General features: G+C 34.1%; 1 protein-coding gene across 2 annotated transcripts in view; it reads left to right on the forward strand.

The window, feature by feature from the left end:
- The window catches only part of ANO1 (anoctamin 1), a 115,441-nt gene that overhangs the window by 39,524 nt on the left and 59,395 nt on the right, over positions 1-16,522 (forward strand). For both annotated transcript variants that reach the window (XM_032225385.1, XM_032225376.1), the window contains exons 3-6: positions 3,186-3,512; positions 11,676-11,774; positions 14,625-14,776; positions 16,090-16,144. In XM_032225385.1, the coding sequence (XP_032081276.1) occupies positions 3,186-3,512; positions 11,676-11,774; positions 14,625-14,776; positions 16,090-16,144 (633 nt within the window). The remainder of the gene's footprint in view (positions 1-3,185; positions 3,513-11,675; positions 11,775-14,624; positions 14,777-16,089; positions 16,145-16,522) is intronic.

Genomic DNA, 16,522 nt, shown 5'->3' on the forward strand with positions numbered 1-16,522 from the left:
CAAAGTTCAAATCTATGGATAGCTACTGAAATTTGAGGGATGATTTTGAATTGCACGGGATTGTTTTTGTGGAAAAAAGCTGGAGAAAGGAGTGCCATATAGTTCTGGAAAAAAAACCCAGAGATATAAATCTAACAAACAAATACAAATAAAAGAATGAAGTTAGTAGGCTTAGAAATCCATATATGTAGAGAAGACAAAGTTATAACAGTACAAATGACATGGTTAAAAAAACCTTGCTAATAAATGAGATAAGGCCTTGTGATTGAGTAAACTAATAAAATTAAGAATAAAAAAGACAATAGGTTAAGAAAATTGGAACACAATGTTTTGTTTCTTAATACAACATTATAAATACCCCACTAACCTAGAAGAACTATGAATTGCAAAGTCATAAAACTTGAATTGCCTTTCTGAAATGGTGGAGAGAAAATATTTGTACCCTTTCCATTAATAATTACTGATTGGTTAGTGAATTTATATGGTATTTGGCAGGAATAACAATGCATATGCCCTTTTTAATATTTTTATATAAAAATATTTTTACATGTCCTTTTAAAGTTATTTTTAAGTTATTTTTGTTATAAAATTTAATTCTGGGGTTTCCAATCAAAATTTGAAATCACTGTAACAATAACATAATGTAATAATGTAATGACCTGGAAAAAATAGTTTTAGAGGCACGTGTTGCAATTAGGGTGCTTAATTGCACTCTTACATGTCTGTCTCCCATGATACAAACATTAAACGGGAAAGAATATAAATGATTTGGTCAGAATGGGGATATATGTGAGCATTTAAATTATGGTGCCATGGTAATTCATAATTGGAGCAGCTCTTTGAAAGGATTACATTAAGGATTCATTGAGCCAAATATGGAAGCAACATTTTTGAATTGATTCAAAATATTTGGTAGTCCAAATTGTACTCTGGTTCACTAGTTGGGAATATAAAAAGTTAATAAAAATTAATCAATATATTCCATTTGTGGGTGGAGTACAATGATTGTTAAATTCAATATTTTTATACCCCATGACAATTCTTAAAGCAATAGGGAATTGAATGAAGCAATGTAGCTGAAAAGGAACCAATTTGCTTTCAATAGAACCTTGTGCCCTTATTTCATTTCTTATACATTGCAAAACTATGAATCAAACACAAGTTTGATTCAGTGCTTTGAAAGAGTGTTAGAGAACTTGAAACAACTATGCTTTTCCAGTGGAGAAATGTGCCTAAGTTTCTTAATGCCATAGATAAATAAGTAAACAAGACATGAAAGCAATACAAACACATGTAACAAGAAACTAATTAGACATTGTCAGTGATAATGAATGGAAAAGTAAATTGTGTTTGTGTTTGTGTTTGTGTGTGTGTGTAGATGTGTGTAGATAGATAGATAGATAGATAGATAGATAGATAGATAGATAGAGAGAGAGAGAGAGAGAGAGAGAGAGAGAGAGAGAAACAGGCACACACCCTGAATAAAAACATTAAAATTCTTTAAAAACTGTTCTATAGGTCCACTACAGTAAATGTAGACAGTACAAAAACAGAAGAAATAAAAAATTGCAAAGACACAGTGTTGAAATCTATAATATATTGAATAGATTACTAAAAAATTAAATTATCTGTATGCAGTCTTCCATCGTAGGCTAGCATAACCTTAAACACCCAACTAATTCTATAACCCCAGATTTTAAAGGCATTTTAATCACTGGCTAAAATTTATATATTAAAACTTACTAAAGTTCTTAAACAAAAACACTTCACAGAATCAAAAGAGTATCTTTGTCAAAAAGATCAGAGTATCTTTGTCAAAAAGTATTTTAAAAAGATGGATTAAACTTTTTTCCCTTAAAAAGGAAGCATCTGTTTTTTATGCCTCAGTCCAATTTATAGAAAGTGGTCTCTGGAGAAAGACCACACATGCAAACTTGGAAGCATTGATGGTTTTCTTTCTTCTTACAGCCCAATAAAGTAATGATTTGAAATACTTTGTTTAATTAAGGATAAGTAGGTTTATAAGTTCCATTCCCAATCTGAAACATCAGCATAGGTTTTCACTGCGCAAAGTAATTCAATCTTTTTAGTCATATGGTGATTCTAAGGTATCAAATTTTCCTAATGTAGTGAGTTGCAAAAGTCTTTACAGGTGCATCTATTTATGTAGCACTGGATACTTCAGCATTTTGAAAGCTGTCTTCTGTTTAGAAGTTCTGTGACCTACATTTTAGTTTGAGCTTTTGAAGAGATAAAATAACAATCCTAATTGTTTTAGGAATTGCAAATCAGGTCCTGCTCTACATCTGTGAGTAAACTTGGTTTATCCACATTAAATGTGCCCACACATTACACTAAGCCATGGCTTCCTTAATCATGATCTACAAATAAGCACAAATGCTTTTAATGGAAGATAAATTGGGATTCACAACCATTACATTTTTTTACTCAGAAACCTATTTTTAAGAAGTACATATGTTTTGAAAAACACAAACTTTAATTGCAATACTACTTCCAGTTAACACGAAACTGCAGGGGGTAGAATGAGTGTTGTATTTCCATTTTAATTTTCCATGAGAAAAAAATCACGAATGAAGCAAAAACTGAACCTTGGTCCCTTACTGGCCAAAGTCCATGGATCTTTTTGGCTGAGTTGTATGACCAGCTGGTTTCTTTCAGTCTCTATTAAAACTGATTTCTTTTTCAGATGATGAAGAATAGTGACAAATATTTGAATGTAATATTAATGTATTTGTCAGTAGTAAAAAGACAAATAGCCTTTGTAGAGTAAAACATGTGATCTCAACACATGTTTAAGACATCATTAAACAAAAAATCCAAAGCGCCTAACTCAATCTGTATCTCTAGTTGAAAATCAGCTAATGATTTTCAGGATGCAGTAATTTGAGATCTTAACATACAGAAATTTCACAAAGCCAGTGTACTGTGCAAAACAAATGAGTGAAGTCATCTGTTACCTCAGATGGCTTGTTATTTGTTTGTTCTTTGTTTACCATTTCAGGCCCCTGACCCACCAACAAAGTTTTAAATATTAAAGAACAGTGCTTTGTAAGTTTACAGTCTGGCAAGATTACCCTTTGGTGTCCAAAAATAACTAGTTAATCCTTAACTATTTTCATGCTTAATGTCAACATTTATTTCAATCTCTTTCATTTCACTTACAGCTATTAAATTCATTCTCACAAGATCCAGATGCCAACTGCAAATATGGACTTTTTTTTAGAGATGGCAAAAGGAAAGTGGATTATATTCTGGTTTACCACTACAAGAAGTCCTCATTTGGTAAGACACTCACTCGGCGAATCCATTTCAATGATATGGGACCTCGAAGCGTTAAGCAAGACAAACCACTTCCTGGAAAAGGAGGGCAGCTTAGCATGGATGAAGGTGCACCTCACATGGATTATCATGAAGATGACAAGAGATTCCGCAGAGAAGAGTATGAAAGCAACCTTATGCAGGCTGGCCTTGAGCTGGAAAGAGATGAAGATGTAATTACTCCTTTTTCTTTATTTTTCTGTGCATATAAAAATCATTAGTATATTGATTGGTTGCTGAAAAGTTCATGAGAATTTCAAAGCCTTCATAGGTTCAATTAAGCATATTATATTTGTTGTATTTATTGACTTAGCTTTATTTATATAATGGACTTCCTCTTAAAAGTGATTGAACAAAAATGCAAATTGAACACCACTGTATATTATTGCAGCCATCTGTATAGGGGCACATGACTTTCATTTATAATAATCATATCTCAAGTAGTCTTTTTAAAATGAGAAACTGATGAGTTTCCTTAAACTTCAAAATCTCCTATCAAAACATAATGAAATAATGTATACTGTCCAGTTATTGAGTGTTATTAGCATTCAGCCTACAGTGGACCAGGTAGGAGCCATTATGTAACGTTGACTGATCTAGAAAAGGCTAAACAGGACTAAACTGGCTGAAGTTGGATGGGAAAATCCCAACAGAAGCAAGAAAAAGATCTTGACTATTTGTATTTTATTGTCAATATATGTCAAAAACTTGCCCATGTAGTTATCAGGAATTAGTCTCAATATCTTTTAGACCACCTAGCATTGCAGCATTTAAACATGCAAGATTTTAGAGCTTGAGCAAAGAACAGTGATGTCAGAAATTATGAAAAGTTAAAAGTACCTCCTAACTCATCAAAGAAATTAGTCAAAATGTGATATATTAGTTAAAAGAAGAAAAAAGCTAAATAATGGTAATTAAGCAGAGTTTTTTTCATAAATGACAGGAATTTCTGGTGGTACAACTAAATCCAAATGCTACATGAGTAATTAAATTATGATGAAATGAGGCATAATACCTTTATATCTGGGATAACTAATGTTAGGCACTTGGGCAGATGGTGGTTATAAATTTTTTACCAAATCAAATATAACGCTTCATAATGTTGAGGAATGAATACTGTACTGCTTTTCATTTGAAACTCATGTTAACTCCAATATATAAGAAGGCAGAATCTAATCTAATTTGCAAAATCACCGCATTCATTTACAATATTTGTATTCTGCCTATCATGTTATGCATATCCCCACATTGTAAGATGTTAACTTTTCTTATATAGAATTTAAAATGCAATGTATGATCTAAAGCAGGGGTGTCAAAATCACATTATCACATTGTAGTCACGTCACGTATTGCAACTTTTCCTCCTTTGCTAAAATGGGGGTGGGGGTGGCCAGCACTTGACCCATCCGGCCCACAGACAGTAGGTTTGGCACTCCTGATCTAAAGCAGTTCAAAACGATATCAAAACATATGCATACAAATAAATATGGTTAGTCCACCACAATGTCATTGCCAAAATAAATAACAATATTTTCAGCTTACTTACAAAAAGAAGTGGAAGGAAGCAGAAACATATGGTCCATATCTAGATGGGACAGTATAAAATAGTAGTAGTAATAGTGCCTTGTGTATCATTCATGGTATTACTATATAACTTTCATAATACATTTAATAAGCTTGGGAAAAGAGACAATACTAAATTTACTGAATGTAGATTCTCATATTCCCTTCATATTCAGGTTTTGTAACAGTTCGCAGGATTGTACCGGGTATAAAATATAAAAGGATTTAAGTAGTCTATAAAAAGTTATTTTAAAAAATGTTTCTTATACTACATATTCTAAGTTCCAAATTTAAAGAGAGGAACATAGGAAAGGCACTTGTAAATCAAATCATAGGCACAAGTAGTCTAATGTTCCAGGCCACACCATGGTCAACTAGATGCATTTGGAAAGTTCATAAGGCTGGACAGATGTATAGAGATCCCCATCATTTCTCAGCCACCATAGCTTATTGTAAACTGTCTATAATTCATAAGGTGGTAAAGAGCCAATCAGTGTTAGTAGCCATTCACAACCTATTCTTCCATCAACCTCTTCTGTCCTCTTTTAAAATGGCAGAAATTGGCTACCATGACAACTACTGGTAGCCAATTCCACAGTTCGTGCTGTGGTATTTTCTTTTGTTGGTTCTGAGACTGCTTGTATTTAATTTTGGTGGATGCATTAAAGTTCTAAAGTTGTAAGAAAGAGGAAAGCTTCCTCTCTGCCTATTATCTATGGACATGAATGAATTTATATATAACTATCATGTTCTTACCTTTTTTTTCTTTCTGTTCAATTGTATCTAATTCACAGAGATTGCCTGGACAAGTCCCTGTAGTTTTCTTGGCAAGGTTTTTCAGAAGTGGTTTGCCATTGTCTCCTTCCTAGGGCTAAAGAAAATGACTGGCCCAAGATCACTCATTTGGCTTTGTGCCTAAGCCAAGACTAGAACTCGCAGTCTCTTGGTTTCTAGTCTGGAACCATTATATCAAGTGGCTCTTACTCCAAGCTAAGGAGGCTTGGTTAGTGTAGTCTTTCCGCATAGGAGGGCAATTTAATTACATTCAGAAAAAAGTATTTCTTCTATTGGTCCTGAATATATGTGCATTTAGTTTCCCTGGATAACTTTGAATTTGGAGCCACAAAGCCACAAGTTACAGCAAAGTCATGATATAACATTTTGAGATAGGTACCCATTTCCATGGAATTACTACCCTATCTGTACAAAGATTTTAGTTCTGAAAGAATAACCCAAATAAAGGGCAATATTCTAAAGGGCTTCTAATATTGTATTCAGAAGAATTCACCTTTAGCTCATAGTCATTTCAGCCCGTGTATAAATCTGTAGAATAGAGAGATAAATAGGTGGGAGAATGTGCTTTTCTTCAAGGGGCAAGGTTCCAAAACAAACAAGTAGAGAGATTCCCACGGAAGTATATTTTGACTTGACAGTATTATTTCCCAAAGGGATGTGTCCCTCTCTGCCAGTGGCCTTTTGCAAGGATAGTCATGCAAGGCTGAAGATGAGTAACTAAAAAACAAGAGTCATATTTACTAAAATAAGACCAAGGCCTAGGGTTTTGTAGAAATATCCCAATTCGCTCTAATCCCAGTAGAATGCCTGAAGAAATGCACATTTTACAAGTTTTCTCTGAAAATCTGCTTAATCTTGCCAGATTTGTTTCCTTTCCTTTAGGACTCCAACTAATTTGGATTACTATAAATTCTTTCTTATAATAAACTATCATGCTATTCCTCTAGGATTTCTCTATTTCATACAAGCCTTGATATAATCCAATACAACTAATCCATTCATGTGGTCATATGTATATTGTGATAATGCCCTGTCAAAAGTTTGGTATGTGTCCAAAGTGGGGTGTGTGTGTGTGTGTGGGTGGGTGGATGTCTGTGTGTGTGTGTGTGAGAGAGAGACAGAGACAGAGAGACAGAGTCATTCCATCATTGATAGTAATACCTTTACATTAAATAAAAGTTTGATGTCATTTAATGACAAAAGCTGTGTCTTTGAGAGCTGTATTACTAGCAAACATTCAAACCCATATTTATGTGTGTCCTATGTTCTTAATCCATAATTTTAACCTTACTCAAACCATATCCCCAAATTACTGATTTTGATCATATCATCTGGACTTATATGGAAGATATAAAATAAACCTCATTATTTTGTCCTGTACATCATTGAATTAAATCTTACAGATTGAAAAAATATATTGTACTTTTAAACATGCAGAGCGCTAAGAATGATTTAAGCGTTAGAGATAAACACTATATCTTTCAAATATAGTTTAAACAGCTGATGCTGTTGCAGATATAAATCTATCCTATCGCAGGTTACTTGAAAGATGGTCTCACCCTACTGGGATTGACCCATTACACTTGTGATAGTAGAGGAGGGATTCTGTGGGTCCTGTTAGCCCAATTATTCCAGCTGTTGGAGTCCATGAGAAGAGCCTTCTCTGCTGTGGCTGCTGCCCTCTGGAACATCCACCCACCACCCCCATGTGAGGTGGGCCCCAACCCTCCTATCCTATTATAAGAGCCTAAAAATGTAGCTCTGCCAGTTGGCTTGGGGCCCCAATGTGAGAAGAGCATAGTAAGGTGATTGATCAAATAACAACAGATCCCATCTCCACCCACTCCGCCTTCACCCTCCCCGCATGTTTGATTTCAATTTATTTATATTTTAATGTATACATTTAGACATATTTTAATGACTGAAAGCCTCCCAGAGTTACCTTATGATAAAATAGGTGCCTAATAAATATTATAAATAATATAAAGTATAAATAATCCTAGAAGTATGACAAGAACTCCAAAGGCATTTGGAATCACATCTTAATTTCTACAAATTTAGAAAAAGTTTGTTCTACTGTTGTTTGTTTCAATGCATATCAGACTTTATTGGAAGGCAGAGAATGAAGAAATGTAAGTTATATTTTTCAACCCAAACTAGTAAGGGATTAGTTTGATAACATACTGTATCTGTTCAACAGTGTAAATTTTCACAGATAAAAGATACTGATGGACTTTCTGCATCCTTTAAGCAACACATTTGCATCGCTTTGCATACAGGAATAGGGCAGTCAATATTAAACAAAACGATTAATCTGTATTTAGAATTTTGTAGTAACACGTTCCTATGTTTAAGGAAAACTGAAAGGACCAAAGACTACTCATGTCATTGTTTTTAAAGATTACAGGAATTCCAAGTCTCTATGGAAAAAAATATTGATACTACTATTGTAACTTCTCTTTATTGATGGGAACCTTTTAGCAAATATTCTAAATTAAATGCTGGGCTCCAAAATGCAATTAGGTTGTGACTAGAAATTGGTAGTACAGTATAGATGTTAAATAAAACATCTAGGTTAATAATTAAGATATAAAACCAATGGTGCCAGGATAATTAAAATAGAAAAACCTAGGCATATGTATTTCAATGGGAGTGACTCTAATTTACCTGACATTGGAATAATTATCATGCCAGACCTCCCATGTACTAAGGGAAAAGTGAATTGTAAAGGCGCTTTCATTTTATATTGGGTGAAAGTTGTATGAATCTTTGATTATTCAGTGTGATACGTCTGTTTTTTAAAAAAAGTATATTTGGAACAGAGTATGTTTTCTGACCTAATCTCCTAGTTAAATTAAAACATGAATTAATCAATAATCAATTATCTATTTTGGTCTAGCTGACTATAAGTATCAAGCAGAAGTGGGTTCCAGCAGGCACTACTGCCAGTTCACTCATGTGCACGCTACACACGTGCTTGCTTAATGCGTGCTGCGTGCGCATGCACAGTGCAATTAAAATTGCTCTGCGCATGCACAGAACTAAAAAGCAAGATGGTGGAGCCAATGGTGCCACCTAGGGAACTGGTTAGGGACGTGGCAGGCCTGGGTCGCTGCCGGTTCCTGTGACCCAGGCTGCCAAACCACTACCGGTTCAGCTGAACCAGTCCAAACCGATAGGAATCTACCACTGACATCAAGCCTTTCAAATACGTTAGCAAGTTGTTAGTGTAGCTTAAAGATTTCCACTAGTTCAAATAACTTGCTCTTGAGCAGACAAAATCAAGCCTTCAGTTTCTTTTCTTGAATGTTTCAGGTGTCACCCATTGCCAAGTGTTATCTTAATTCACTTTCCCCTTAATCTTTTGTACAAATTGAACATGTAATATTTTTCCTTGCCAGCATTTTCTCTGTGTTTTCGTAATGTTATTTTGATATTCATGTTTTGTTTCCTGCACATTCAATGAGTTCCAGTTTTTAACTTGCATTAAAGCTCATTATTGCCTGTTTTTTATGTAATTAGTGTAGTACATGCTTTTCTTCTTCAGAGGTTTATTTGACTTGAAGTAAACCTTGCCTCCATTTTTGCAGGCAGGTGTAATGTGTCAATATCACTATGGGGATTTAACGTATAATGAATAGTTATCAGTTTTCTTGTTTTTACGTTCAAGCTATCTATTTCAACTTGGAACTAGTTAATAATTCTAGCAGTGTATCATATCTCAAGTATGGCCTAGGTATTGGTAACTATAGTACATGTTGGTATTGATAGCTTGACTTGGTGCCAGGTTTTTGTTTTTAATACTTATGATTTTAATAGTTTCAATATGGTTTTTATGTTGTTTTAATTCTTGATTGGGAGCCGCCCAGAGTTTGGTATAAAATGCCAATAATAATTGTTATATAATTGTTTTAAATTAATTAATTATATGCTTTGAAGATATGTCCATCATTTAATTTTGTCTTTAGCAATCTTCTTGCTCTTGGATGTATACTTTACTAATCACAGTTTAAACGTTTCCATGCTTAATGGAACTGTAAATGGTCGAGATACTTGAAGGCTCCATCCTGATGGCTTCTGATGATTTTAGCCATTCAATATTTAAATTCTACTACCATTCATGATTTTACCTCTATTTATTGCACATTTCTCTAGGCCAAATACCATTGTGCTCAAAATTCTTATAATGTTTGTTAATAACTGTATTTCAATTTCTGATTTTCCATAAAACTTTAAAAGATCATCTATATAAATGTGAGATGTTATTAGCATTTTTTGCAATTTGATGACCAATATTTGTTTTCTACAAAAATCATTGAAAGTGGGAACATAGCAATGATAAATAATAAGGGTATAGTTAGCTACAATTTGTATGCTAATTTTAAATAAATAGTTTATTTCAAGACATTTTGATATAACAGCTGTACAATTGAATACATATATGGATGTAAACCAGGGGTGGGTTTCTCGCCCCGTTCTAACCGGATCGGTTGGAACGAGGCCGGCGGTGTCCTCGCGCACGCACGCGGCACGCACGTGCACGCACGCGGTGCGCGCATGCGTACTAGCGTCTGCGCGATGCTCCAGCTGCTCCTGGAGGATCACGCAGGCGCTGTATGCGTTCTGCGCATGCGTGGAAAGCGCAGAATTCGTAAAAACTGGGTAAGGAGCGGGCGCGGGTGTGCGGGCGCGGGCGGGCGCGGGGGGGGGCTTCGCCGTTCCCGGAAGTTACTTACTTCCAGGTTCGGCGACCAACCGGATCGCAGGGACCGGTGCGAACCGGTCGAAACCCACCCCTGATGTAAACCCTACTGTATTCCCTAAGATCTAATCCCAGGAAAAAACTTAGAACATTAGAGTTCAGTACTGTAATCATGTAATAACTTCTTGAGTATAAGTCTCAATCTATAAGATTGAATTGAGTCATTGAATTCAATGAGTCTGTTTTCCATATAAGCATAAATAAGACACTACTCAGCAATATGTGACATCAAAAACATAAGCAAATGTCAGGTGATGTTCACAGGAAAATAAAATAGCATATGTAGCAAAAGAATTTCTTGCAATCGTGTGTCACTGAAACCTTATTTCTGACCTTGATATTGGATAAGATTAAAATCTTGTTTCAAGGAAAGCATATGTTAAATTGATTAAATTCTCCTCCATGAAGTAAACTAATATCGTACGTGTTTTTGAAGCTCTGCCATATTGAGATTGGTGGCTACTTATGTCTCTTGAGTAATGTATTTCTTGTTAGCAGGTGTTCAGGGCAGCAGTATGAAAACAAGCTTTTGTGCTTGTGTAAACTAGCACAGCAATAACGGTAATCAAATCAAAGACAGAGAACAGGTCTTAGCTCTGGAACTTGTCTTCTTGGAAGGGTTAACTTGCACAGACTTTGGAAAATTGTCTTAAAAACAAAACTCTGTAGGATTGTCAAAGTGGATTGCTCAGGAAATCCATTAGCACTAATACTTTGAATGATAAGAGGGGTCTGGTGTATCTGAAATAATTAATATTAAAATAATGATCTGGTCAATTAGACCAAGAATTTGAAGATGTTAATTAATTTGAGCATAAATAAAGTGAAATTTCAATTACGGTGAGTGGGACTTCTGAAAAGAGTAAATGAGTAATAAATTGTAGCCAAATGTTTCTGGTGAATTGTCAAATTGCAATGTTCAACTGATAGATTTAGGTTAATAACTTTTTATAGTAGCAGTATTTCATTTGAAAAGAGTACCATTTAATGTTAGTGTTGATTTTGAGAGCTTTATTTAAGGCATATTATTTACTTTTGCCAAAATGCTTTACCTGGTCTATATATCTTCCATCAACCTTCTTTTATTTGTGCCGTAATCATTATGTTCTCCTTTTAAAGAAGAAAACTTGCAGGGCAATATAAATGAAATTGAACAAATGGCACTTTGTGTTTATTTGGCTTAAAGATTTATTTTTCTGTCTGTTTTTTTTTTAAGACAAAAATACATGGTCTTGGATTTATAAAAATTCATGCTCCTTGGAACGTTTTGTGCCGTGAAGCAGAGTTTATGAAACTGAAGATGCCCACAAAAAAGGTTAGTTTTAGTATTCTTTAACATCAGGAGGTCTAAACATTTAAATGACATGACATTAACTTCTTTTCATAGTCTCCTCATAAATTTAAATTGTCTGCCTGTAAGAGAAGCAGGATATTTAACTAAACCTTTTGGTACAATTTGTGACACAATTTATAGAGCAATGTATGAATTGTAATGCTGCAAGATATAAATGTTTATGCATGTTCGTTGCACTGCATTGCAGAAATGTGTTCCTTAAAAGATACGTAGACATAGTTGGTGCCATTTTGTAGTTAATCTTATAAATATTTATCACATGTCTTTCCAAAAATCATGCATAAGACAGGCTGCCTGTGTTTGCTTTTGATTCAGCTGCAGGTTTTTTTCTATTGCCATCAGCCCATCCTACAATGCTATTTCCACTGGTATTAACAATGTGCAATCTGATGCTCTTCAGTCAGAACTAGAATTCTCTCTGACTATTAACCATATTGGATATGATTTATAGAATAATAGTCTAAAATATATGGGAAGTATAAGGTAACCAAGGGTCTCCCACAATTAAGTGAGTGTTTGTTATATTTTTCTGATCTCACACCATAGATAAATCCACTATTGTCTTCAATGTGCATGCATGTCAAGGATTAAAATGTTAGATTTTATGTCAGATGCTTGGCAAGACAGCCTTTGGAATGACAATTCGACATGCGTTACATAAAGAAACAGCACTGCTTGAGAAAAATATCAGGAAAAAGAATTACTACGGTACATGCTAAATAAAATAGATTTTTAAAAAGAAAACATGACTACGCTAAAGCAGACAAGGCCAGTAGATATTCTACAGACATAAATCTCTGTATGCCTTAACTTTGTTACATTTCATCTTTCCTAGTCCTACAGTTCTAGAAGATCCTATAAGAGGATGGGGTGGATCATCATAGTAAGAACAAATTTACTGAAATCGTGACCAACATATCATTACCATATTTTTCAGAGTATAAGATGCACCGGAGTATAAGATGCACCAAGATTTTGAAGAGGCAAATTTTTAAAAAAGGTTTTTGCACTCTGCAGACCTCCCCAAAATGGCCCATTTTTCGCAAAAACTGTCCCGGTTTTTTTTTTCAAAAAAAGGGCATGAATAGCCTTTAGGAGGCTTATCGAGTGCTCTGGAGGGGTGGGGTGAGGACAAAATTGAGCAAAAAATGGCCTGTTTTTCACTCATTTCTGCCCTCCCCAGCCCCCAGGATCACTCTGAAACCCTCCTAAAGGCTATGCATGGCCATTTTGGTGAAGGGGGTGGGGTTTCAGGAGGCAAAAATAATGCTGTATTCAGTGTATAAGACGCACCCAGATTTTCAGCCTCTTTTTTGAGGGAAAAAGGTGTGTCTTATACTTTGAAAAATGTGGTACTTAAGTCCCATTGATTTCAGTGAATTTACTTAATGCCCCAGTTCAAACCTAATAGGTTTTGGGTTTAGTGTAATGTGTGAACCTATCTGTTATAGCTTTGTGTTACTTTAAATTTGAAAACATAATTAAAATAAATAACATGATAAATAGAACTTGAACAAATAGTGTTACAAAATTCAAGCCGAATGTTTAATTTTAGTTTTTCTTAAAATAAATTACTTTGTACTCTAAGGCTGGCTCTTCTTCCACTACAGACATTTCTCTGTGAGTCTGGGTTACATCTGAGTCTAACCAGTAGGTGCAACAAACTGTTGTTTAAAATATTCTAGACTATGTCTCTACTGTAGAAATTTTAATGTATATCTATATAAATATGATTATTTCTGTGTTTTCAGATAAATATTTCTCTCATTACAGAAAGTTTGAAAAGTTGAATTATTTTAAAGGCTATATTATGGTGAAATTATGATTCTATATATAGACATGGATGTGTGAATTACAAGCATAAAAGAACCAGTAGAATCTGGTTTCAATTTCTAATGAATATTTGAAATACAATTCTAAAAGCCCATTGTCACCGTAGAATATTATATGATTGAATATTAAGTTTTTGAAAGATGTGTCTGTACCTGTTCAGGGTGCAAAATTGAGAAATGGATCAATATTTAATGACATACTAAGTGCAGAACTCAGACTCTGCAGGGAAATGTCTCTAATGGAAGAAGAGACAGCCTTAGAGTACAAAGTCATTTATTTCAAGTAAAACTAAAATTAAACATTAGACTTGAATTTTGTAACAGTATCTGATCAAGTTATATTTATCATGTTATTTATTTTAATTATATTTCCAAATTTAAAGTAACTCATCCATCATTTTTAGAAAATCTGAATTAAGGTGATCAGAAGGAATTGAGTCTCCTTGGTCAGAAAAATGAAAGTAATATGATCCAAATCAGCAAGGGTAAGGTGCTGGAAGCAGAATTTTGTATAATGTAATGGGGGTGGGGATACATTATAAACAAAAATTTGCTTTGGTTTTTTTTGCTTACAGAAAGTTTATATAATATAGAAATTGAATGATGATTTTTGGGTAAATACTTTGGCCACCTAATGAGAAGGAAGGATTTGCTGGAGAAGAATGCTGGGAACGATTGAGAGCAAAAGAAGAATGGGACAACAGAGAATGAAGTGGCTGGATGAAGTCAATGAACCAGTCAGTGTGAGCTTAAATGGACACTGGGGGATGGTAGAGGACAGAAAGGCCAGGAGGAACATTGTCCAAGGGGTCACAATGGGTTGGACACGACTTTGCGACTAACAACAACAACCCATAATGATTTTCTAATTTTAATTAACCTGATTAAAAGTTTTACTTTTTTAAGCCGTGGTATGTTCTACAAATGACTAAATGTAGTAAGATTTTTTTTTTAAAAAAACAGTCTTTTCAATCCTTAGGTGTATCAAATTCATCAACCTCATGGCCTTTTGAAAAAGATCAATTCTGTAATCCAAAAAATAACAGAACCCATTCAACCTAAAGTGGCAGAACATAAGCATCAGACAGTGAAACGACTTTCCTATCCTTTCTCAAGGGAGAAGCAACACTTGTAAGTTAAAGTTCATTCATTTTAGATAATGTCATTTACAACAGAATTGGTCTTTGGGAATAGCATTAGGCTCAAATATGTGAATATTAATAGAAATGTGTAGGCTTGTGTTTGAATACAATTTGCACTAAGTTTATCATTTTTTCCAAATAAACAGGATCTTGTCTAGCTCATGGAAGTTTTTTGTCATGATGAATTTCCTTAAGGATTTACAGAATAATCCTATACCCATGTGCAAATCAAATCCCACTGAGTTCAAGTGATGCCCCCAAGTAAACAGATATAGGATTCGAGTTTCAGGCTGTAGTCTGTCCTGACTGATTGGGAATAAGCCAACTGAATCCAATCAGGCTTACTTCTAAAGACATACATTAGCTTGATACACAAATAGTTAGATTCCCAAAGCTAAGACTAATAAAATAATGGTAGATATCTTATTCAGCTGTAGTAATTAGTAATTTTCTTTACTAAAAATCCATTGGTGTATATGCCACACTTTTCCAAAAGTGATTCAAGAGAGAAATCATCCAAGCAGCATCACATTCTATGGCCAAGTCGATCTTGTAATCTCTTTACCACAAGCAGAACACAATACAAACCATGAGAAAAGCAACCTGTTAAAAGTTCATAAAAGTTGTAATACAAGGGAAAAACAGCACACAGTCAATTAAAGATTATGAACTTCTGCTGGGATACTAGTGAGCTTTTTTCTGCAGATGTTGGGCATTGTAAGAACTAACTGCTGAACTAGATGAGTCAGGGATCTGATCCAGCAGGACATATATTTATAGAATATTTTTATATTCTATTTTTAAAATATTTATATTCTAATTCTAATTATTTATATTTGTATTCAAATTCAGTCTCCATGTGACAGTATTCAGTTTAGCAATGATTACAGGATATTTCTCAGTTGAATAAAGAATAGTTTATTTTTAGTTAATAGGAATGTATTTACACCGTACCCCCCTTAATGATTCTACTGTACATTTTTTTTCTTGAAAAGCAATGTTTTGATACGGTCATCAGCAAAGAGCCCTTTCAGAATTACAGGTTGAAGCAACAGGTCTGTATATTATCTAGAAAGCAGCAAGAATAGTTGAGATTGAACATAACATCATACATGCAATGTATTGGCTATATGTTAATACAGTAGCTGAAATGTTTGAACTCTTGAGGCTTCAAAAGAAGAGTAGCAACTTTCTGAAGCCTTTGTTGAAATGAAGTTTTGGCCAAACAATATGATTCTGTTGTATTTTGCTTTACATTTATTCAGGGTTTTTTTAATTTTTCCTTTTCCACTATTATCACAGGTTTGACCTCTCTGATAAAGACTTCTTTTTTGATAGCAAAACTAGAAGTACCATAGTAAGTATGTATTTATAAAATATTAGAGTGATGTGGTATTCCTCTTTAGCTGTTTTCATGATTTCTATATGAAATCATTATATGAAAATTCTGCATCAGAAGTGAATAATCTGACTCATGCATCTCTCCATCATATCTTAATTTTTAATGTGCTAGAAGAGAAACTCATGAAATATGCGAGTGTAAAGTATAAACTGTTTAATGTTAATTAAATGTAAATGAAATAAAATAAAATTGAGTTCTTGTCCCAGGCCACTATTCTTTTGAATTATGGCTCTCAATTCAGAAAAAGTTTTGGCTTTGTCTTGTTCTTTAGCAGATTCGGGCTCCATTTTTTAAATGTATATTTTAGTTTATTGTACAAAACTAGAAAAAAGT

This window comes from Thamnophis elegans, chromosome 1 (genome assembly GCF_009769535.1).
Source record: "Thamnophis elegans isolate rThaEle1 chromosome 1, rThaEle1.pri, whole genome shotgun sequence".
Taxonomy (NCBI): Eukaryota; Metazoa; Chordata; class Lepidosauria; order Squamata; family Colubridae; genus Thamnophis; species Thamnophis elegans.